Here is a 22,127-nt window from a genome sequence, read left to right as displayed (position 1 = left end):
TTGGGTTTCTACCCAAGTATCACCTATCAGAGGGCCAGCCCAATCCAGTCACTCCCTAACACCCTCCCCCCATCAGTGTATTAATCATTACTTGAATTTACACTTTATATTTGTAAGATAAATTTTAGCCGAAATAAGTAGGTGAAGAGAGGCAACAAAGGGCCTGGTAGTTTATTTGAGTGCAACTCCCGGGTGATGTTCCATGGTCTGGGTATTACAGGCCAGGGAAGTCACACCCGGTCATGGAGGTGGGGCTTATAAGGGATTAGGAGGGGGAGGAGTGGGCGAGCTATCTTAGGGGCGTGGAGAGGTATGATTGGCTAAAGGTGACATAATAGACAACTAGAAACTTTTTTACCTTCCAAGAGGGAGGAGGCTGACATTCGGGTCTTAGTTGGCCCATCAGAAGGATGAAATTCAGGGAGAGCTGTCCCCTTTCCATATAAGGCATGGACCTTGGGGTCTGGTCTGTTCTGCCCCTAAGGCATCTATCTGTTCTGTTTGCATGTCCTTGTTTTTTCTTCCTCCAGCCTAACAATATTTATTTGATTACTCATTTTATTATCAATGTTCTCACATCCTCTCCCATACCTCTGCCTCCCTGTGTTAACAAACTTCTTGAAAGCATGTGTCATTTGTGCTGAATCCCTGGAACCGTTTATAGTAGGGGCTCATTAATCATCTTTGATTCATTGAAATTTTGGCTCTGGAATTTAATGGCTTGGTGATCCTGGGAGGTCACATTTTCCAGGAGCAGGTAAGTTAAGTTGCTAATGTCATACACAAAAATACCAAAATATTTCTGTGGAGTTATGCCCCCATTCCTCACAGACATTTCAAGTTTAAACAGAAGGCTGGCCTTCAGTCTGAAGCACTGATTTTACAAAAGCCTGTAATTCCCAGAGTGGAACACTAGGAGGCACCCCACTTTCAACCCCCAAGGGCTTAGAAATACTGAGAAGGAAAGAACTCCAAACTTATAACTTACATGTCCTTTGGGGGAAAGGAGTGCAAGAGAGTAGGGAAAGGGAAGAGTTTATTTTCTCACTCTCTTATATGCTTATATATTGAAGGAATTTTTATACTGTAAATATATTTGTCTAAAAATATTTTAATAAATGTGTCTATGTATATTAAAATAATTTTATTTCACAAGAGAGAGCAAGTTACTTTATTACAGAGTGGCCATAAAGTCAGAATACATCTTCTGAGGCATGCTAAAGATGCAGGCTTATTAGTGATAGTAAGTCATAGATCACTGAAGGCAACATGCAGGATTAATGGAATTGCTGTGTTAATAGGCCAACTTCATTGCACAACAAATTATGTTGCCAATAATTCAAACTCATTGAACTCACCATGTAATGTCAATGAGCATATCATATATTATAATGCAATATCAATATATCATTTTTATTCATGTTTGCCCATGTTTCCATCCTGTAAGATTGGCATCCATCGACAGATAACCAAATGATTGCAGTGAAGTATTGTAGGTGATCATAAAGGTGTGTGAAGATTAGAATAAGAGCAAAGAATGGAGAAAACTGGCTCTAAGCCTCCATTTTCCCATTGGTATAAAATGGAGGATAAATAATGCCCAGCTTTAAAGTCTGCTGGGAGGAGAAATGACATAATGGCACAAAGCGTCCCAACTACTGGGTAGGCTCTGGAAGATGCTGGTTGAATCCAGCTGCTTGAGGCTGGCTTTTGAGGCAGGTGTGATCAAGGCTGGGAGGCGGTGTAGCCCAGAGCTAGACACAGGGCAGGTTGAAGAGGCTGCTTCTGGGAAGAGGGACTCTCAGGTCCCCTGCTGATGGCACTTCATCATTATAGGAAAAGAGAGCCAGTAACTAAGTCATTGTAAGGAAGTAGGCTGGAGGAGGCATCCTCCTTGAATGTCTCTCCAGGGCCGGGTGCCATGGCAGAGACATACTTCCTTGGGTTTCTGCATCTACTTCCCTGTCTCCTTGCAAATCTGTGATGGCGTTTGTCACTGGATACCTTTTAGGAATCTCTGCAGGTCATATTGCTTAGCACAGAGGTTAGGCGCTAGAGCCAGTCTACTTAGGTACTAGCACTGCCATTTACTAACTGCCCTGGGACCTGATTGACTCTAAATCTCAGTTCCCTCATCTACAGAATGAAGATGTTATTAGTCCTTTCCTCAAAAGCTTGTTGGAAGGATTAAATGAATAAATAACTATAAAATGCTTATAACAGACTTCCAGCTTCCAGCCTGGCATGCAAGAATCTTGGAAGTTGCCACTTCATCTTAACAAGTAAAAAGCTGAATACACTGAAAAAACCAACAACTCTTAGATGTGTAAGAGAAGGGACTCCACAGGGCACACGGCTGTCCCGGAATTAGAGAGCCTGCCAGGTGCTGCAGAGAATCACAATTTAGGGAGCAGAAACCCATAAGCAGCAGCCTCTGCAGGAACCAGTGAGGTCCGACTGGCGCTTTGCTGGAGGCTCAATGTGGGCCAGTATGAGAGTTAAAAACTCCAGGTAGAAGCCCGTCAAAGACAGGCCCCAACTCTTTTTTTGTGAGTTTTACCTCCAGGAGCTCTACCAGGTTTTCATGATGAAGATGGGAGAATTTTGCAACATGCCAGAGCATTCTGTTCTTCTTAACCAGATCCGCCCTCAGGAACATCTATTCAACCAGAGCCTGACCTCCTAGCAAGGAAGGAGAAACGACCGTAGGTCACCAACAGTGTTGGGCACATTAGCATAGTGAATTTAGCTCTGAAGATAGACAGAAGGGTCTGAACTCCAATTTCTCCACTTCGTGGCTCTGGGGTCTTGTGCAAATGACTCAACGTCTGTGAGCCTTACTCCCTCAACGGTAACATGGGAGATACTAGTATTTATACCGGTAAGTTCGTTGGGAGGATTAAATCAGATACTGCATCTAAAGCTCTTGGTTCACAGCCTGTCACATAATGAGCGTTGTCAAGAGGTGGTGATTAATTGTATGTTGAATTGTATTATCTCTTCAAATGTGTAAGGGTGGGACTCAAAAGACGGACAATTAAAACAAGTAATGGAAAGGGTTCCCAGGGATCACACTTCGGTCTCCTGCTATGGCAGCTGAACATATACCCTAACCGAAGCCATCTGATTGTGGGGTTCAACTAGCAGACCCACTTGCATTTTGCACTATGCTACATCCCCCAACTTCAGTTCTACCAGAAATAAATGTAGCATTGTGGCCTCTGTCTGCTCTTTCTTTGTTTTATTGCTAAAATTCTTTGGAACCCAGGTAGGGTGGAGGGCTGTTAGATACAGCTTTCACAAGACACATGGCCTGGGCCTTGGAAACTCCACATGGATTTTTAATGTCATGCCTTAGGAGGGATCATGCTGTTGGTGGTTTTTAATCTCTCTGGACCCTGTGCTCAGCACAGAGCCTAGCACAAAGTGGTGCTCAGGAAGTGCTTGCTGATGGGGCTCATGCTGGAGGGAAGTGAGGTTTGGGGCAGGTCTCACATGGATGGGAGGAAACAGAAAACTCTGGATTTCTTCAGAAAACAGAGCAGAAGTCTGTCAGTTTCTCAGAAGTCCTCACTGGGGACCGAGGCAGGGTTTCTGAGGAGGAATCTCTGGGTTGAGGCAAGGGGCAAGGCCCCAAGAATACTTGGAGAGAGTGGTGAAGCCTGCAAGAGGGGAGACAAGCTTCTTGCTCTGCAGGAGAGGCTGGCTGCCTTCAGGCACCAGAGCTGCACCTGGTGAGGGTGCCTTGTCAGTGGGAGCAAAGGGGGGACCCAGGTGGTGGTGCTGGCTGCCCCCAGGGGAATTGTGGAGGTGGGACGCTGAGGCTGGGGCAGCTTGAGATGCAGGAGGAGGAGGAGGGGGCACCGGACTGCCTGCTTGCCCCGTTTGGTGGGATTAGGAGGTATGAGATTCCCACAGGCCAGTGGACCCCCTGAAAGGGAAGCGGGCTAAGCCATCATGCAAGCCAACTACCTGCAGCGCAGTAACGTCCCCCTAGCTTGCACTTCTGGAGGCTGAACCAGACGGCATATTGCCCACAGCGAGGAACACAGGGAGCAGGAAACCCGCCTTTCCATGCCGGCCTTGCAGAGGGCATCAGCGGCCATTGCTGTATCAGCACCAGAGAAACAGACCTTTGTCATTTTCCTCTGAACTCCCTGTCTCCCTGCTCCAGCCCTGATGGACCAAGCAACGGGAGGGGATGGGGAAGGAAGACAAAGAATGTTTCAGGCCTGAGCTGAGCACAGGGCAGAAGCCTAGAGCTGGATGTGAGTCCAAAGCTTCTGCTGAGGCTGGGCTGGTCCCTTCAATTAGAAAGTGAGGTATGGTTGCCAAAATGAGTTCGTCAGCACAAGTGACAGAGAACTGTGGGATCTGTCTGGGGTCATCCCAAGGGGCAAAGACTGAGAAACCGTCAGAGTGTGTGTGAAGGCAGGGAAGGCTGCAGCTGAGTTAGCTGTGCTGTGTTGCTGGGAGCAGCCCATTCTCTCCTGGCTGCAGGAAGAGGATGGTGCAAGCTGGGAGGAGCCCAGGGTGAGCAGGGTCTGGGCACCCCTGGTGTCTGCTTTGCAAAAGGGTTCCAGGGCAGACTTTGTGAAGTGCCTTTTCTGACGCCTGTAAAGGGTCCTAAAAGAGTTTGCCTGGCCACCCAAAGAGTGCTAGAAGCCTGCCTGTGACAAGGAGCTCCCTCCTAAGTCAGTCTAATCTATTTTTGGATATCATATTAGAAAGTTCTCCTAAATTGACTTGAAATATCTCCCTAGTTTTGCGCCTAGAGCTACACAGGACAAGGGAGCCCACTCCCTTTGGATATTGAAATGCAGAGAACAAGGCCTCCCCAAGGTCATTCCTTCTCCAGAAGGACATGGCCCCAGCCCCTGTCTCTCCTTCTCCACTACCTTAGGCAAAGCAGCAGTCTTGTAGAGTTGGTGCTGGGCCATCGCACTCTTTTAAAACATTTATTTGGAATGTAAGGAATGTGAGTGCCATTGCAGATGGCTAACCATGTCCTCTCCTTCCCAGTGGCCTGAGGAAGGTGCAGGAATGTTCCAACTACAAACTGGGGATCAGCAAAAAGTCCAGACTGTCTTCTCCCCCGTATCCATTCAGAGAGTGGCTGGGTCAGGTGCCACTCGGTCCTGCAGCACTGGTGGGCATGAGGGCTGAGAGGGCCATGGGGCTCCATGGGAATGTGCAGAAGTGGTCAAGTCACGGGCCAGGGTGGAGCCAGTCCAGCCTGGGAGTGTGTAGGGGATGTGTGCCGGAGGCTGGAGGCTGTGTCCAGCCCTCCTTGGGGGACAGAGTGGGTTTCCCAGGCTGGACAGCAAGGGCAGGGGGCTCACTCCACAGGAGAGCCTGCCTGCTCAGTGGTACCCAAGTTTGTATGGGGCCACCGAGGCCCTTCACTCATCCACGTCGATGGACAGCATGGCCTTGATTGCAGGGAACTTGTTGCAGGAGAAATCGGCGAGCAGCTGCTTGGTGCCACTCCGGGTAGGCAGGACCTCAAAACGCACGCGGGACCGCTCCTTGGGGCTCAGATTTGGCACGCTGTTGGGAAGGGCACAGGTCAGTGCTGACGGTGAGAGTCATGGACCTCAGGCTAGGTAGGCCTTCTGCAGCCTCGGCCCTGCCTCTCCAGCTTCCTCTAGCACCTTGTTGGGTCACGGGGCCCCTTCAACCCTGGAGTCCCTCAGCAGGAAAAGTGGGGGTCCTGTGGTCTCCCAAATATGCTGAGCCCCGAGGACCAGCTCCAAGCTCTGGTGACCTGGACTTCCAGGAGTTCAAGTTTGGGGAACCTCGAAACCAAACGCAAATGTGTATTCCTGCGTGCAGACTCCAGAGTTCCTAAGCCTGAGGAGCTCTGTCTGCTCTGCCCGGAGCTCTGGGAAGGCCCTCTCCACCCCCTCCCCCATCCCACGCTGTCCCCTCAGGCTGGGGACTCACTCGATCTTGAGGCTGCCCAGCAGCAGGCCGCTCCCCTCCACCATCAGCACGCAGTCTTTGACTGGCTCATCCAGTGGGTTGGAGAAGAGCATCTGCACGTTCAGGGGCTTCTGCACCTGGGCCTGGTCCAGCATCTGTGGGGAGAGGGGCTGATGGAGTCTCATCTGCCACTTGGTGGGAGCTGGTGGGGCTGAGCTGGTGACTTGGTGATGCAGAAGATGTCACTGAGGACAGAGTGAGGGAGGACTGTTTGCAGGGGCCTCCTAAGTGCCAGGGACACCCGTGCAGGGCGTTCCTAGGGAATTGTTTTCATCCGCGTGCTGCAAACAGGACACTCTCTCACAGGGAGAGGCAGCACGTCGTGGTGGCTGGGAGCACTTGAGCCTCCCTGCCGGGTTCACCGGCCCCTTTCCATACTCATCCGGGCGAGGGCAGCCTGGACTATTTGCTCCCAGAGATGAAAGCCTGTGCTTTCTCCAAGGAGCAGCCATGATTCGGCAGACACATCATCTCTTCAGACATCAAATCCCTCCTGTGATGAAGAGGACTAATCATCTCTCTCTGCCTTCCCCTCGGGCTAGAAGGAACCAAATGAGATCATGCGAATAGACACTGCCACTGTATGACTGATGGCTTTCTTTTCCTCTTCTGTGGAGCATCACTAGAGGTGAGGGCTTTTTGTTCGTTTGGGTTTTCTTTTTCTTGCTCACCAATCCTCACTGCACACATTTTGTAGTATTAGAGCAGCTCTTCAGACTGATAACACAGCCAAGGTCTCTCTGGTCGCAGAGTGCTTGCTCTTCTCACTGGGCCCTGTAATGTCTACCAATAATTTGTGCAAATTGAGATATTTTTAGAGACTGTGACTGATACTGTGATTTCTCCCACGTAACTCATTTAAGTATATGGCATAATTTGAAGTGTGAAGCATAATTTTATGCCATTGAGATACAACAAGGCCACATAAAGGGTGCCATCTTTTTGCATTGATATGCAACTTGAGATTTTCATGTATTTGCTTTTCTTTTTTTATTTACTACCCTGTTCTATTGACCCAAATCTGCACATGCACCCCAAGGAGAGGGTGAACCACCAGAAATGTATGTATGATTGTCAGTGGTTCATGGGCCAACACTAAGGATGTTATTCTGTGGAACAAAGTTCAGATTTTATGGGCTGATTCTGCAGTCTAAAAGTCCTCATTGTCTATTGCTAACCAGTACTAGATGAGATAAAGGGATTTTACCCAAATTATTATCTTTTCATACATATCACCCCCATGAGTTTAAAAACACGCCTTGCTCTGAGTTAGCTAGGCATTGATTTATTCCATCAAGACAAGAATGTATTGATTCTTTGAAGGCTGACGTAAAGGAGAGATTGTGTTAGAAGGAAATTACACAAAGATGCCCAAAAGAAGAAAGACCAGATGCTTTTTAAAATGGTTAAATAAGAAAGTTCTTGATAGCATATTTCCAGCCTGTGTGAATTCTGATTTCTTTTCTAAAGATGTTATAGTCTTCTTAAAGACCAGGCTGACTTGATATGAAAATCCAAAAGATGTAGAGCAAAATCACTGAATAAAAGAGAAAGTTCTAAAAAAGTTTGGGGGTATTGGATAGGGAGCATAAAAGGGAAGAAAATTACCTTCACTTAAATGTGAATCATTTGAACGTAGAATGTTTTCACAACTGATCTGGCTACTACTCAGCAGCATTTCCCAGCCTCAGGAGTGGGAATCAGTGCACAGCTGTCTATTGTATCTCTAGGGATGGAGTACATTTCTTGGAAATGCCTTGGGAACCAGGAGAGGCTTTAACAAGTGGGAGGACAAGCATGGACTGATAATCAAAATGCTTGTAGGTGGGGAAGAATGCAAGCCTGGGGTCAAGTAGCTGGTTTCCAATTCTGTTTCTGTTTTACAAATACAGATTAGCTTCCAAGGTATTATACCAGGGGAGATGGTGATGGGCCTGGAACAGGGGTATCACTTCCCTTGTGGAATTTATGGTCAGCTAGGAGACTACCACCAAGTAATTGCACCAATAATTAAGTGTAACTTCAACTAGAACAAAAGCCATGGTGTAAGCGGACAGAAGGCTCTGAGGTTGTATAACTGGGCACCAAGCCTAACTGGGGACTGGAGCAGGGTCCTTCAGGGAAGGCTTCCCTGAGGAAATGATACCCTGCAAAGGAAGTACGTTATCCCCGACAGCACTGGAGCAACTGGGGCACAGAGATGGAGCGACTGGGTGCCGACTGCTGAAAGTGTCACTGCCCCTCTGCTTTGCCCCATGTGATGGCCAGTCACTGGCTCCCTAGACCCTAAGGTGGGAGACCACCCAACTCCAAAGAACAGTCCAGACTCACCAGGACAGTGATAGGGCTCAGACTCAGGCTGGTTGCCCAAGAGCGGGCAGCACCCTTGGTGCCCCTGCGCTCTGTCTGAGGTCAGGAATCCCTGCAGCTAAGGCACAGCTTAAGGAGCAGTGGGAATGAGGGCAGCCACAATTACCAGGCTCCTTTAAAAGTCTGGGGCTTGGGAGGCACTGTCTATGCACAGAAAGTCACCCCTTGTGCATCTGTGACTCCTGAGCCTGGCACAGCCCAGAACACAGCAGAAAAGGCAATCATTGTCTGGACAGTTGGGGCCGATGGTAGACATAGTAGGTGCAGGAGGAGCCTGACCATGAGGCTTTCTGTGGGACCCCCATGGGAAGACTCCACCTCCTCTGCCCAGCCAATTGCCTGTTCCTGCCTGCCAGCCTGTTCCCCCTCTGATCTGTGCCATCGGCTCTGGCACTCTCCACCTGAGCTGGGAGGGTGGCAGTTAGAGAGGGAGGCTCAGGCAGGGAGTCCCCACATGTACTCCTGCCTAGAGCAGAGGAAGTGACAGGGAAGCCCCAGTCTCCTGCAGACCTCAAGCCTCACTCCTGGGCTCCTGGGAGGGAGCCTGGGAGCTGAGCTGATAACAGAAGCAAACCCTAAGAGCGGAGACACAGTCATCCTCAGCCTCTGTGATGGTGACATGCCCAGATGCCCTGGGAAGGGCCCTGGGCTGGGAGGCTGGCCCTGGCTCTGGCAGTGACTGACTTTCCTTTCCCTACCCAGGCCTCAGTTTGCCACGTGTGAAATGGCAGGTAGGGGAGACAGACTAGGCTCCTAAGGGTTCGCGATTCTGTAGCTCAGGGGTCTCGAGAGTGCAGGTGCATGTGAGTTGTGCCCATTTCTGATCTGTTCCCCAAATAAGTTGGGTGGGGGCCGGGCTGCGGGCTCCCTGAGGGCGGGAGCCACCCCTCGTGCCTCTGGGACTCCTGAGCCTCACACAGCCCAGAGCACAGCAGAGGCTCAGAACTGAGTGCCTGGGCGAGGGCGTGGAAGAGCCCCCCAGCTAACAGCCCTGGTGGGTCAAGAGCTGGAACCAAAGAAGTGGGCAAATGTGCCTGTTTGTTTTGTCAGATGGGGAGTGAGGACACTGGAAAGCCTGATGGGCCCAGCTGCCTGCCCCGCTCAGTGGGGAAGATCTTCCTGTGGCCTGGGGGCTGGCAGTGCACCCAGGGGCTGAGCTGGCTGGAAGGTGCCCCTTCGCCAGCCCTTTACCTCCAGGGTCAGGGTGGGGTTATCCAGGATGATGTCCCTCTCCACCACCACCTCAGACTCGTCAGGGGCCTGGCATACGGATGTGACCCGGATCATGTTATCCGACTTCAGGTACTTCTCATACTGGGCGTACGAGATCTTCACGGGATACTGCGTTTCTGGAAGGAGAAGCCAGGAAGCAGAGTGAGAGGGAGTGGATTCACTTCTGAAACCTCCATAGCCTGCCTCCAATGTGGAGGTGACAGGCCCTTATACCTGCTGGTGAACAATGAGGCTCAGAGAGGGAGGAGGACTTACAGGGCCACCCAGAAAGTAGGTGACAGCATCAGGCTTCTAGGACTACTTTACCTGCCTCCTCCCCACTCCCCACTTTACTTTGCTGCCTCCTGCAGAAGTATGGTTTTTTAAAACCATTTCCCTCACATGAATTATTTTTGGCCTATAAAAATAGCTCTTCCCTTGAGCTTTGAAGGTGAATAACAGCCAGGCAATTGCTTCTGGTATGGGGAAGAGTTCTGCTAAGATCCTGCCAGAAGACAGGTTACTAGGGATGTTGCCTTCTGGCAGATGTAACACACCTCAGTTTCTTTGCAGACAGAATTCTTTTAAGATGTGCTGCATAATTAATCAGTTTTTATTGGTTCCTTATATGAAGCAAATAGCCACCCCACCTTTGTTAATCTGCTTTGTGAATCCAGATTTTTCATAACAGCTTGAAGGATTTTGCCAGTGTGGGCACACCTGCATTCTAATCCTTCCAGAGCACCAGCCTGTTTCTGCTCCACCTTATCACCTTCCATCTGTGCTACCCAGGAGCAAGGAGTCCCTGTTTCTCCTGATTCTCAGACCTCCAAGAAAACACATCAGTGTTGACAAAAATCAGGAACCTTCACCCCACTCTGCTGGTGGATGTGGAGGAACACCGGACAAGGGGCCAAGACCCCAGGGTATATTACTACCCTACGAGTGTCAAATCTGAAAAGCGATTCACTGTGGGATGGGGGGTGACAAATGCGAGAGATGTTAACAGTACAACCCAAAAAATGGGGTGTGGCACTGCATTTAGCATCAGGAAACCTAAGACCAAGATCCTGGCATTGTCACTTACTAGTTATGACATTTAATCTCTGGAACAAGCCTCAGTTCCTGCCTATGTAAAAAGGGATGAGGAAACCTGCCCTTTTAAGAAGGTCAAATGAGGCAGAATATAAGGAAGCATGCTGCACAAGGGGAAAAGTGGCGTATGCCTATATGGGATATTGCAGTATGCCTGTTAACTGCCAAAGCCTCCCTCCTTCCTCCCCCAGGGTGCAAAAGGATTTGGTTGGCACCACTCCGACTTGTACTATTCATCACACGACAACTTCTAAAACTTCAGAACCCACAGATTAACTACAGAAGCCGTGTGCACCTCCTCCCTAGCCAGCTGAGTCAGTTCCAACAGGAACTGTCCCCCTGCAGCAGAATATTAGCTACCTTGGATGCACGGCACCCCGGCAAACCACAGGGTGCATTACCTTCACTGGGATCCAGGGAGATTGTGACAGAGTCCTTCCACACCTCGTGAACTAGCGTGCCGTTGTAGACGATGGTCCAGGCTGTCATGTTCACGGTCACTGTCTTCATATCACTTGTCAAGTTTTTGAGTATCAAGCCCAGGTTGACTTCTTTGCCCACTGCCAGTATGCCAGTGACCTTGAACTTCCCAGAGATGCTAGGGTCCCGCTCCTCAACTTCCAAGCCTCTTGCGGATGTTGGGCCAAGAGATGCACTGGGTTTAAGTTTCCCCAGAGCCTTTTCAAACACTTGTCTTTCTTGCCTGGAACCTGGGAAAAGAGAGAAGCATGGCAGGGATGCAGTGGCAACTTGGACAAAAGACAGTGTGCTGCCTGGAGAGGCAGCCTAGTACTTCCACTGGTTCTGCTGCTGCACAAGGATTTGGATCCAAGCAAGTGTCCGACTTCTCCAGGTCTCCATTTGATCCCCCTTAATGTGAGGCTCACAGAACAGCTGGTCTGTGGCACTTTTCCAATTAGCTCTACATTTCCAAGGAGCTGTAGGGAGAGCTTTATCAGCAGAAAATTACTATATGGCTTGAATATTTTGCTTAGGTGAATTAGGTTAGATTTCATTCTTTCCTCTTTTTTGGATACAAGGTCCCTTGTAAGACTTAAAAAACAAACAGATCCTTTTTTAATATATAACAAAAACTGATCTGGAAAGGGTAGAATGAGTTTATAAGCAAAAAAAGGAAAAAATTATGATTGAGAACTGATATCATTAGAACTTTTTTCAAATCACTTTACTCTTTTCCACCTTGTTTCTAAGGTACTTTGAGGGTTAAAGAGTGACACCTTTGTGTCAGTTGACAAGAACTTCCCATGGTTGGTATGGTTCTGAGTTACTAGTTAAAATTGTCAACAGAGTTCAGTTTTCAAAAATACAAAGGACAGGTATTCTGATTATGACTCCAACCATGGGTGTTGCTGACTGTGATGGCATAAATAGCCCCGAGGATGGCCAAAAGGTACCCTAAAGATCATGGCTCTGGGGCACTAAGGGCTAAGTAACCAGCTCCAAGCCTGTGAGTCAGCGTTGACCACACAGTTCACACTAGACTCCCCACCTTGACCTGAAGATAGATCTGCCATCAAGGAGAAGGGGTTGACCTTCCAGGAACATAACAGAGGTACACGAAGAGAAGAATTGTCATTTATATGTGCAGACCATGCTTATGGCCCCCACTTTCCCCAACCAACCTGTGAAATTTTTAAGACACCAGGCGACTCATTATAAGCCCTTTAAAATTTAGCAAAATCTTTCCCATAAGTTACATGTGACAATGCGCTGAGACACCAGGGGGCAACTCAACCAAGCCCATCATGTTAGAATGAAAGTTCTAAGAAGAGAAACAACTGGTTCAAGTGACTGGTCAAACGTGGAAGAATGGGCTAGTTCCCAGGTATCTAGACCCACAGTCCAAAGGTCTTTCCAGACACCCTACTGAAAAGGAGGCAGGCAGATTACCCAAGCTGACAGCTCCTGGTGGGCTGAGCTCCTTTTGGTGACTTTCCATTCTCTAGCTGAGTTGCAAGGTCACACCCAGGGCTGATATCTGTGCAAGGAGCTGAGCCTTCTGTGCTCAGGATCTCGAAGCAGGCATGTTTTGCATAATGAGGTTTGGAGCCCAGATGCCTCTATAGGTCACCTGCTGAGCTTATGCAAGACTAAGCTTCCTGCTACTATTTTCTCCCTTGGTGTGGTTGTTGCACAAATGCTTAGCAATGCACTTTATGAGCTTTTCCTCCCTGGTGTTCTCAGGGGCAAGGTGACGTCATTAGGTAAGGATGGGCAACGGCAAGCAGGGGCTGCAGCATGGCTAGGAGTCCTGCAGGGATACCCATAACTTGGCATGGCCCCTCTCTGTTGCCTAGAGGGTTTGGTTGGGACAGCCAGAGCTCCCAAGAAGCAGAATCAAGGTGAGACAGGTAAGCAACCCCCCAGGATCTTATATCCATGTGAGCAGTGCACTTCTAAAGCCACCTCAGGAGGTTGCTATTCCAATGGGGCTGCAGATGTTGAAGCTGATAACAATCCCTACTGTGTATTAGGCTTCACTAAGTGCCAGGCACTGCACATGGCATTTTATGTATACTAGCTCATTCAGACCCTGCTGAGGACATGCACTGCTATTTGCCTTTGCAGGGAGGAACCCAGGAATCAGAGATCCTAAGAATCCTGCTTGAGGTCACACAGTTATAAATGGTCAGACTGGAGTTCACTTCCTGCCCTGGGTTATTTACTCCCTGGCTCCTACACTCGTTTCTATATCATTGCAAATATTTGTCCTACATCTGCCACCCCTGGCCTGCAAGCTTGGTGAGGGCAGGGGCCCCATCTGCTATGTTCTTTGCTGCCTCCCCGAAGTTGAGCATGGAGTAGGTGCTGGGGTAGGTCTCAGCACATGCTTATTGACAGAGAGAAGGGCTATCGGACCTTAGTCGTGGGAATGGCCTGCAGGGGCAGTTTGGGGCCAAACTGAGGCCACTAATCTCATTACCCTGGAGTTGTGCCTCCAAATGTCCACGAATATCACCACCCAGAGGGGTCACCGTGTGGACTTGGCGTCAGACCCCATCTCCTGTGCTCAGTTTTCCTCTTTAGTGAACCACAGCCAGCACCCCCAGCCAGCTCCCTCCTCTAGTGCTACGCAGGGCTTTACCAGAGCACTTCATTGATCCCCTGGAGTCAACTGTCAGGATCAAGGGAAGCAACTATTTGGAAGCATTTTAGAAGACTGGCCCTATTAAGGAGTGTGGCCTGCTAGAGCAAGAGGCTACTTCTGCACTGTCACTGCATGTGTGCCATTGACAAAGGGACGCAGCTAGAGATGAGCTAGACTGACAGCTGTCTGCACTCTGTGACAAACTTCTGCAGGCACTGCATCCACTGTCTCCAAGGGAAACCAACTGGGTTGTTGGGTGTTAGGCGCCAGGGAGCAGTGCCATCATTCAGGCAGAACTGGCTGGGATCCCAGGAAGAACAGGAGGTATTTTCCTTTCTTCACCCTCCATGCTGTCTTCCCACCATCAAGCCCGGGATGGCACAGCCCCGGCGGTGACCTCCTTACCTTCAGGGTACTTGTACTTGTCTGTGATGTCCACGCGAGAGTCGCTGCCCACTGCCTTGGTGCTGATGTATTTGCCAATAATGCCTGGGTCCAAGGAGTTCTGCCTCTGGGTACCGCTGGAGGCATCATAGATCCAGGTGACACGGTCAGCATTTACCTCCGCAAACACGAAGGGCATGTCAAAGTCCCGGTCCACATCACCCTCTCGGACAGCAAACACTGAAGCAGGGCCACACTGGAACACCCCTGGGGGCCAGGGTGCAGAGATGGGTGCATGCTAAAGCCAGGCCCCTCTGCAACAGCCCCACCTCCCAGGGCCTGTTCCTCTGGGGGGCCCTCTACAGCCCCCAGCTCCCCTGTCCCTGCACCCCCACTCTTCAGCCCCGACTTTGTGCCCCACTCATTTGGCACTCAGCACAGCCCCTCCCCGGCCACTCTTATTTTCTGCACCACACCCTTGTCAGACTCCACCTCCAAAAGGCTGGCCCAACGCTGTGCTCTGTGGACACACGGTTCATGTTGACCCACCGCCCCCGGTTTGTTTCCTAGAGAGGAAATTCATGCTGTCTTGTGTTCAGGGCCTAAATCATTCTTTAACCTGTAAATCTACCTCTGTAAATCATTCTTCCCAAATCATCACCCCCATTCCTGGAAGACTTCCTAAACACCCAGCCCACAGGGTCTCTTGTTCTTCTGGGCACCCAAGCCCTGGCCATCCACTCCCTCCTCTGGTGCTCAGCATGCGTAGGTGGGTGGATAGACGGAGAGACGGAGAGATACAGATGTAGACATAGATTTGAATATATAGATATAGTTCCATTCATAAAGTGCTCAGCTGAGAAAAAGCAAGGTGAGTGGAATAAAAAGAAGAGCATTATTCTAATTGTGTTTTTAACAAACAAACAAAATACATGTATACACACACACACACACACACACACACACACACACACACACACACACACTTTTTTATGCCTGGAACAGTGACTTTCAATTTTTTTTTACCATGACCTCTAGAAAGAAATAGATTTTACATTGTGGCACATTTGTGATCCTGAAACAGGACAGTAGTTGTTTTCACTATGTCCAAAGCACCCTGATATTTTCTTTTCTTTTCCTCCCCACCTCTTCCATGACAATCTATTTCATTTCTTCAAATGATGGTCACAACCTTCTAACTTGATTGCATAGCCACTAATGGGTTGCAGTGAGATGAGAAGTTTGAAAAACAGTGGCCTGGAAAGTGTCTGGAAGTATTAACGCTACCTTCAAATTCCCCCAAATCTAGTAACACTCGTTGCTTCTGGAAGAGAGGCTGGGTTGGGGGAGGCAGTAAGACTTAATTTTCACTGTGAGTATTTTTAGAATGTTTTGAAGTTTTTTTTTTAAACTATGTGTGCTTATTAATTTTATAATTATTGTTATTTTTCTAAGTCAGAAAAAACTCAAAATGAAAGTTACAGATGAGACATGCTCTAGAGGTTGAAGGAGGGAAGAAGAAAAGTTTTTGGAGAGCCTGGGAGCCAAGCTCAGACGGGAGAGGAAGGGGGAGAGGGCAGGGGTGGTGGCAGAAATCTGGGAGCTTGGGGACAGGGATGGGGCCAGCTCAGCTTGGCAGAGGCACATGAGTGGAGGTAGGTGAAAGAGATGCCGGGGTCATGATGTGAGGTCTGGGGCTGGGCCAGGAATTTGGGCTGAATCCTGTGAGCAATGGGGAACGGGAAGGTCCCTGTACTGGAGGAATAGGGTACTAAGGGCGGTGCTGTAAAGTCACTGCTGGCAGACGCTGCCTTCTCTCCCTCCTTTCTTGGCACGTGCTGGGGACAGCAGCGATGGCCGCCGCATGGGCAAAGGGAAGCCACTCATTTGAATAGCAGCTTGAGCCAAGCAAAATTAGGAGGGGAAAGCTACTTTGAAAATAGTTTGGTTTCATCCCATCGCGCCTGGCCGAGATGGAGGAGACTCAGTATGTCACTGTAAAGAACTGAGAGGCCAAGACTAAGAGGGAGACCCAGGGAGGGGGCGTGGCCAGTGTGCCGGCGGGGGTTACCGTGGCTCCTCTCCTGGGGCGTGGCGTCCAGAACCTGCCATCCGTTGTAGGAGGAGCCCAGGTCAGCCCGCGCAAACCAGCCTTCATTCCAGACATGGAAGTTCCTGTAGACAGAACCAGACTGCTGAGCTTGCCCGAGGCCACAGGCAGGTGGAGGACTCCCTGGGTTGACACTGCAGCACTCCCTACTCATCAAGTGAGTTTATTGTGTGCCAACTATTGTGGTAAACCTTGGTGAGCATTGATTCACGTAACTCCCTATGCGATGAGTATTATTTTTATGCCCATCTCATAAAAGAGGAAACTGAGGTTCAGAGAAGCTAAGCAGCTAACAATGGCAGAGTCAAAGTTTGGTCCCAGGAATGCCTAACTCCAAAACCTGGGTCCCTGACCACCATGTTTTGCTATCTTTTCGAGGAGCCAAATGGATCTAGGTTAGAGCCAGCAGCCCAGCAGCCTACGCCACACAGCTTTCTTCTGTGCGTCCGACTGGGGTACACACGTGGGTTGAAAATGGATAGAGCTGTGGCCAGAGTGACAGGTCTGGCTAAGAGCCACAAAGCCTCTGGGCTGACGTCTGGATTGAACAATGACATAACTAGTCCTAAAATATTCATCACCCCCATCCCCTCATCTCCCAGTCTGTATGTCTCAGGTTCAGCCAGTTAGCCAGTCTTAGTCATTCCATCCCTTGACTTTGTCCTCTTTTTTCTCCTTTCCACCCCTAATGCAACCACATTAACATCAGCTTGGGTGGGTTTGGAGCCAACTGGAAGAAAACAGAAGTCTGGCATGAATCCAAGGTCTATCCAACTTGAAAAAATATTTTTTTATGTTCATGAGGTGGCGAAGGTAGTTTTAAGCAGAGTTGCCATGAAAGAAAAGACTGATGAATTCGAAGAGATAAAAATATTAAACTTGCATATACCAAACCAATGAACAAAAATTATAATTCTGTTTCCAATATGAAAGAATAAGCTCCTAATAGATGATCTCTTTTGCAGATAAAAGTAAACACTGCAGAACAAAACAAAACAAAACCTGAGGGTGAACAATACAGGAAGGTTTGGAAGGGAGTCAAATCTTGGAGGACAAGGCCAGCATGGAGTGAGTTTTACTTTTGGTGATTTTGCCCTAAAGACAGGTCACAGCTGGGATAAAGTGCAGGGCACTAAAAACTCCAGTAGACAGCCTACATCTTCCTGACCTGAGGAGCCAAGAAACAGAGCCTGGGTAAACCAGGGTACCTAGAGAGTGAGGGGAAAGGCCTGGAAAAGAAAAAGTCAGAGAAGGGACCCCAGACTCATAGATACATAAACTCTGCCCAAGCCTTTGGGTGACCTCTGAACCATGCATGTAGGAGGCGACAAGCAGTCCAGCTAAAGATAAAGGAAGTGAACTGAGACGTGAGTTGCTGCCCACCACAGGTGAGGAGACAGTTTGCATCTGCCCTAGGTAGGCTGCTAAAACAAAATGCTTGAATGCAGACACACCCAATGCCTGGGACACAATCCCAAATTACTTAATATACAAAGAACCAGAGAATGCAACTTACCCTCAGGGACTAACCCTAAAATAATCCAGATGTTGGAATTATTGGACAACGACTCTTAAAGCAGCTATTATAACTATGCTCAGTGAACTAAAGGAAAATATGGTCACAACAGGTGAAAAGAGAGGAACTGTTAGCAGAGACATAGACAATATTATGTATTTATCTATAAAAGAGCCAAATGGAAAGTTTTAACTGGAAAAAAGACAAATATCTGAAATTAAATAATTCAGTGGAGGGACTTACTAGCAAGGTAGAGATGACAGGAGAAAAGTTAGTAAACTGGAAGACAGATAAGTAGAAATAGTCCAATCTGGAGAAGAGAGAGAAAAATGGAAAAAAAATCACTTAAGTAGGGGAAATGCATGTAACATATATGCTAGACAGAGATTTACTGTATTTTACATATTTACTGTATATGATAAAGTGCTTACAATCAATACAAAAAACACAAAAGAAAAAGCCAAACATGCCAATAAAAGACAATGAGTGGGCAATTTTCATTAAGAAATAGCAATGGTCACTAGCCATATGAAAATAGTTTTAACCTCGCTGCTAATAATGGAAAATTAAGGTGAGAAAGAGATACTATTACAACTATTAGACTAGTCCAAAATGAAAGCACAGGACAATGCACTTGCTGTGTGATGTTCGTTTCTGTGCGTGGGGAAACAAGCATTGGCATTCATGGCTGGTGGGAGCTTAAAATGGTATGGCATTTGTGGAGGGCAATTTGGCAATGAGTAGGCAAAACCTTTAGAAATCTACATACCTACAGAGTCAGTCTTTCCACTTCTAGGAATTTCTCCTATTAAAAACCTCATGTGAATGCACATGGCAAGATGTGCACTGTAGCACTGTTTGTAATAGCAAAAATAATGGAGGAAAAATTCATCAGTAAAGGAATTGGATAAATTGTGGCACAGCCATGCAACAGAGTATTATGCAGCTGTCCAAAAGAACAGCAAAATCAATCCAGCATTTCATGAGAAGATGTTCAAAATATGTCCTCAAGTAAGAAAAGCAAATTACAAAATAGTTTGTAGACTTATAGGCATAATAATGCATATAAATATGATGGACCTACTTGGATTTAGAAAATTATACATAAAGAAATCAGAGAACTTCCCCAATAATTCTATTATCTTAGGTAATCACAATTTTGGTCACAGTTTGATGTATATAATTGTGTATATGGACAGATTTTGGTGTACACTGAATTAAGTGTTACACCATTTATTTCTCTAATTGTTTTCATTTTCTATAAGAATTACTCATTACCTCTATAATTTTATAATTACAAAATAAATATTTTAAAAATGTGTATTACATAATAATAACAGTACAGTGTCAACATAGAGAGTAGTGTGTTTTAACTGCCTTACATAACTTATTTAATCTTTACAACACTCTTATAAGATAGGCATAATTATTTCCCCCATTTGGCAATTCTGGCAACTGGGGTACAGAGAAGTTCAGTGACTTGTTCAAGGTCTCACAACAAGTAAAATAGGTAAAGTGGGATTCGAACCCAGGGAGATGGGTGGCAGGGTCCATGCTTTTAACTTACAAACTATACTGTCTCCCTAAATTTTTATTAATTAACATAGAAATATATACAAAAATTATAACATAGACTATTTAAAAAAATTTTTTAGCTTGATCCCATTTGGGTAATCAGAACTCAATGTACATACATCAAGGTGTGTGACTGTAAGAGACTGAAATGTCTGGAAGGATCCATCTTAAGATGCCTTGGGTGTTTTCTTTGGGTAGTTATAATAGTAATGACTCTCCTTTATATATTTTTTATTATTTAATAATCAAGATGGCACTTTTATTTTGCATGCTCTAAGAGGCTTCCTGTGGGGACCAGATAGGATATGTGTGCCTGGGGAGTGCTTTACACTTTGCAACTATCAGGAGTTTCTTAAGTACTTACCAGGTGCATTGTGACCCTGCTTTGTCTTTCAGGAAATATAGGGGAAATATAGTTTCAAAACAAGGCAGAAAGGGATAAATCCATAAGAGGTGAACAAACAGATAATTAATAATGCTAACCAATATTATGAGTGAGGAGAAAGAATACTCTTATTCACTACTAAAATGAAACACAGGTTGTTAAAGTCTTTCTGGAAGGCAACAGCAATAGATGTCACAAGCCTTTAAAATGTCCATTCCCTTCAACCCAAGACATATCATTTCTAGGACTTTCTTATGGGACTAATCACAGGTGTGCTCAAGATTTACATGTAAGAGTGCTCATCCTGTGCTATTTATAATAGGGAAACAACAGAAGCAGATAGGAAACTGAGGGATTAGGAAATCATAATAGTAGGGAAAGAAATAATATTCAACCATATAATGGAAAACAAGGCATTTAAAATCTTACTTATGAGGATTTTTCAATGACAATAGGAAAATGCCCAGAATATAATGCTTCATCGAAAAAGCCCACTATTGAAAACGGTTTGTGAAGTGGTTGGTTTCCAGGTGTGGAGAAAAGTAGATATATTTACCTTAAGTTCTCCCTTTCAAAATGTATAACCCCAAATCTGTAAACAATAATCAATAGAGAAAAGATTGGATAGAAAACTACCAAACATTGGAAATATGTGAGTGAAATAGGATTACAGATAATTTTCACTTATTTATGTTTTCTGGAATTTCCTATCATTGTGAAAAAAATCATCATAAAAATGATGTGTAGAAACGCACAGAATATCTTTTTGAATGCGTCAGGATTCACTCAGGGGAAAGAAGGAGGCGTGTGGGGAGATGATCCTGGGCAAGGCGAGAAAGGGATAAGAAATCGGTAAGAACTCAGATTTCACACTCACTTTGTTCCTGGGGGAGAACCCAAAGAGAAAGGGGGATTGGTTAAAAAAAAAATTTGGTAAGTGGTTGTGTTTTTATACTTATTTGCAAGATTTAAGATGGAGCAGATAACAAGTGGTAAATCCTGGTTCCTCCCTCATTCAGAAGCCAGCACTTTACTCACACTTATTTTGCATGTATGTGCCTTTCAGATGCTCAAAGGCATCGTCATGGAAACTCTGGTTTGTTTCTGGTTGTGTGCCACATTCTCTCCCACCCCCCAACCTAGGGCTCTGTTCCTGTCTTGAGGGGTTTCAGGGGCAGGAGCTCAGGAAAAGGACCAGTTGTAGGTATTAGAACTACCTCAGGCATTTATTCAACGATGCAGAATCTGGTGTCTCTTATCTCTCTCTATGGGAGTCAATTCTAACGTCATTGTTGAAGTTATGAACCACTGACCTACAGGAAGCAATTGAGTTATGCTGACCTTTGAATTCACAGGGTCAGGAGGCCCTGTCTAGAAAGTGATCCCAACCCCTACCCTTTGCTCTAATAAACACCTGTTTGTCCTTCCAAATGCAGTTATGATACCATCTCCTCCAAAAAAATATTTTCCTGACATGCCTAGGGAATGTTAGGCACATCTCTGCACTATCTCTGAATCTGGCACAAAATTCGTTCATTTGACTACTCCACAGTGGGTAATCTTCTCAGGCAGCTGCGCCTCCTCTAGTGGGGTCCCTGTATCTCACTCCTCTTGGTGCCCAGTGTGCAGGGCAGGGTCTGGCACATGGTACATGCTTGGCCACGTGTGCTAAATTGAATTATTCTGGGGTCACCCTTGGAGCTTGTTTTCCTTGCTGCCAGTCTGAGCAAGGTGCTCTGGGTACTTGGGAGACCGGCTAAGTATCCGTGGAGGCTGGTGGCCAAGGAGAGATTGAGTTAGGGGCCAGGGGCTTGTGCTGAGGTGTGGGTGCCGACAGCTCTTCCCCAATACTGGCTGACTGCACCTCCCCAATCTCAGAGCGGGGAATCCCCAAGTGCCTTCCACCTCGGGGCTCTATAGATTTTATAAGTAGACTCAGATCTGTGACTCTAGAAATACAGGAATCAAGTCAAATGAATAAAGAAAACAAGATGGAAATGTCAAGATAAAGATAACCTTGGCCAAACTGCTTTAAATCATTTGGTGCTGCCCAGGGACTGAGCAGGCCCTCCTTTCCAGAGGCCCAGAAGGGAAACATATGAAAGGAGGGTCCCAAACTCCTGCAGACGTCCTGACTCACAAGAAGTGCACACTCCAGAGCCTCGTGCCTCTTGAGCCAAACCAGCAGCACGAGCAGAATGGCTTGGAAGAAAATATATCCCACTGGATGGAGTGAATGTGACTTAAAGGAAGATCTGGGAGAAATTGCTGAAGTCCCTGATCTAGCTACAGAAAAGTTTAATAACTTATGTAAAGTCATGCACATACTTAGAATGCTGTTTAACATTCCTTTTCTCTGGGCTTTGTTTCCTCATTTATGAAAAAA

General features: G+C 47.0%; 1 protein-coding gene across 1 annotated transcript in view; it reads right to left on the bottom strand.

Annotated features, from left to right (window-relative positions):
• Positions 1 to 4,947: 4,947 nt before the first annotated feature.
• TGM3 (transglutaminase 3) overlaps positions 4,948 to 22,127 on the bottom strand; it is a 36,505-nt gene continuing 19,325 nt past the window's right edge. Inside the window, exons 8-13 of the mRNA XM_017645761.3 lie at positions 16,227 to 16,330; positions 14,177 to 14,422; positions 11,064 to 11,372; positions 9,547 to 9,704; positions 5,947 to 6,080; positions 4,948 to 5,550 (exon numbers count right to left, since the gene is read on the bottom strand). Of these exons, the coding sequence (XP_017501250.3) occupies positions 5,403 to 5,550; positions 5,947 to 6,080; positions 9,547 to 9,704; positions 11,064 to 11,372; positions 14,177 to 14,422; positions 16,227 to 16,330 (1,099 nt within the window). The 3' untranslated portion in view covers positions 4,948 to 5,402. The remainder of the gene's footprint in view (positions 5,551 to 5,946; positions 6,081 to 9,546; positions 9,705 to 11,063; positions 11,373 to 14,176; positions 14,423 to 16,226; positions 16,331 to 22,127) is intronic.

The sequence above is a fragment of the Manis javanica genome, chromosome 5, assembly GCF_040802235.1.
Source record: "Manis javanica isolate MJ-LG chromosome 5, MJ_LKY, whole genome shotgun sequence".
Taxonomy (NCBI): domain Eukaryota; kingdom Metazoa; phylum Chordata; class Mammalia; order Pholidota; family Manidae; genus Manis; species Manis javanica.
The sequence above is the reverse complement of the archived record's forward strand: the minus strand, read 5'-3'. Positions and strand labels throughout refer to the sequence as shown.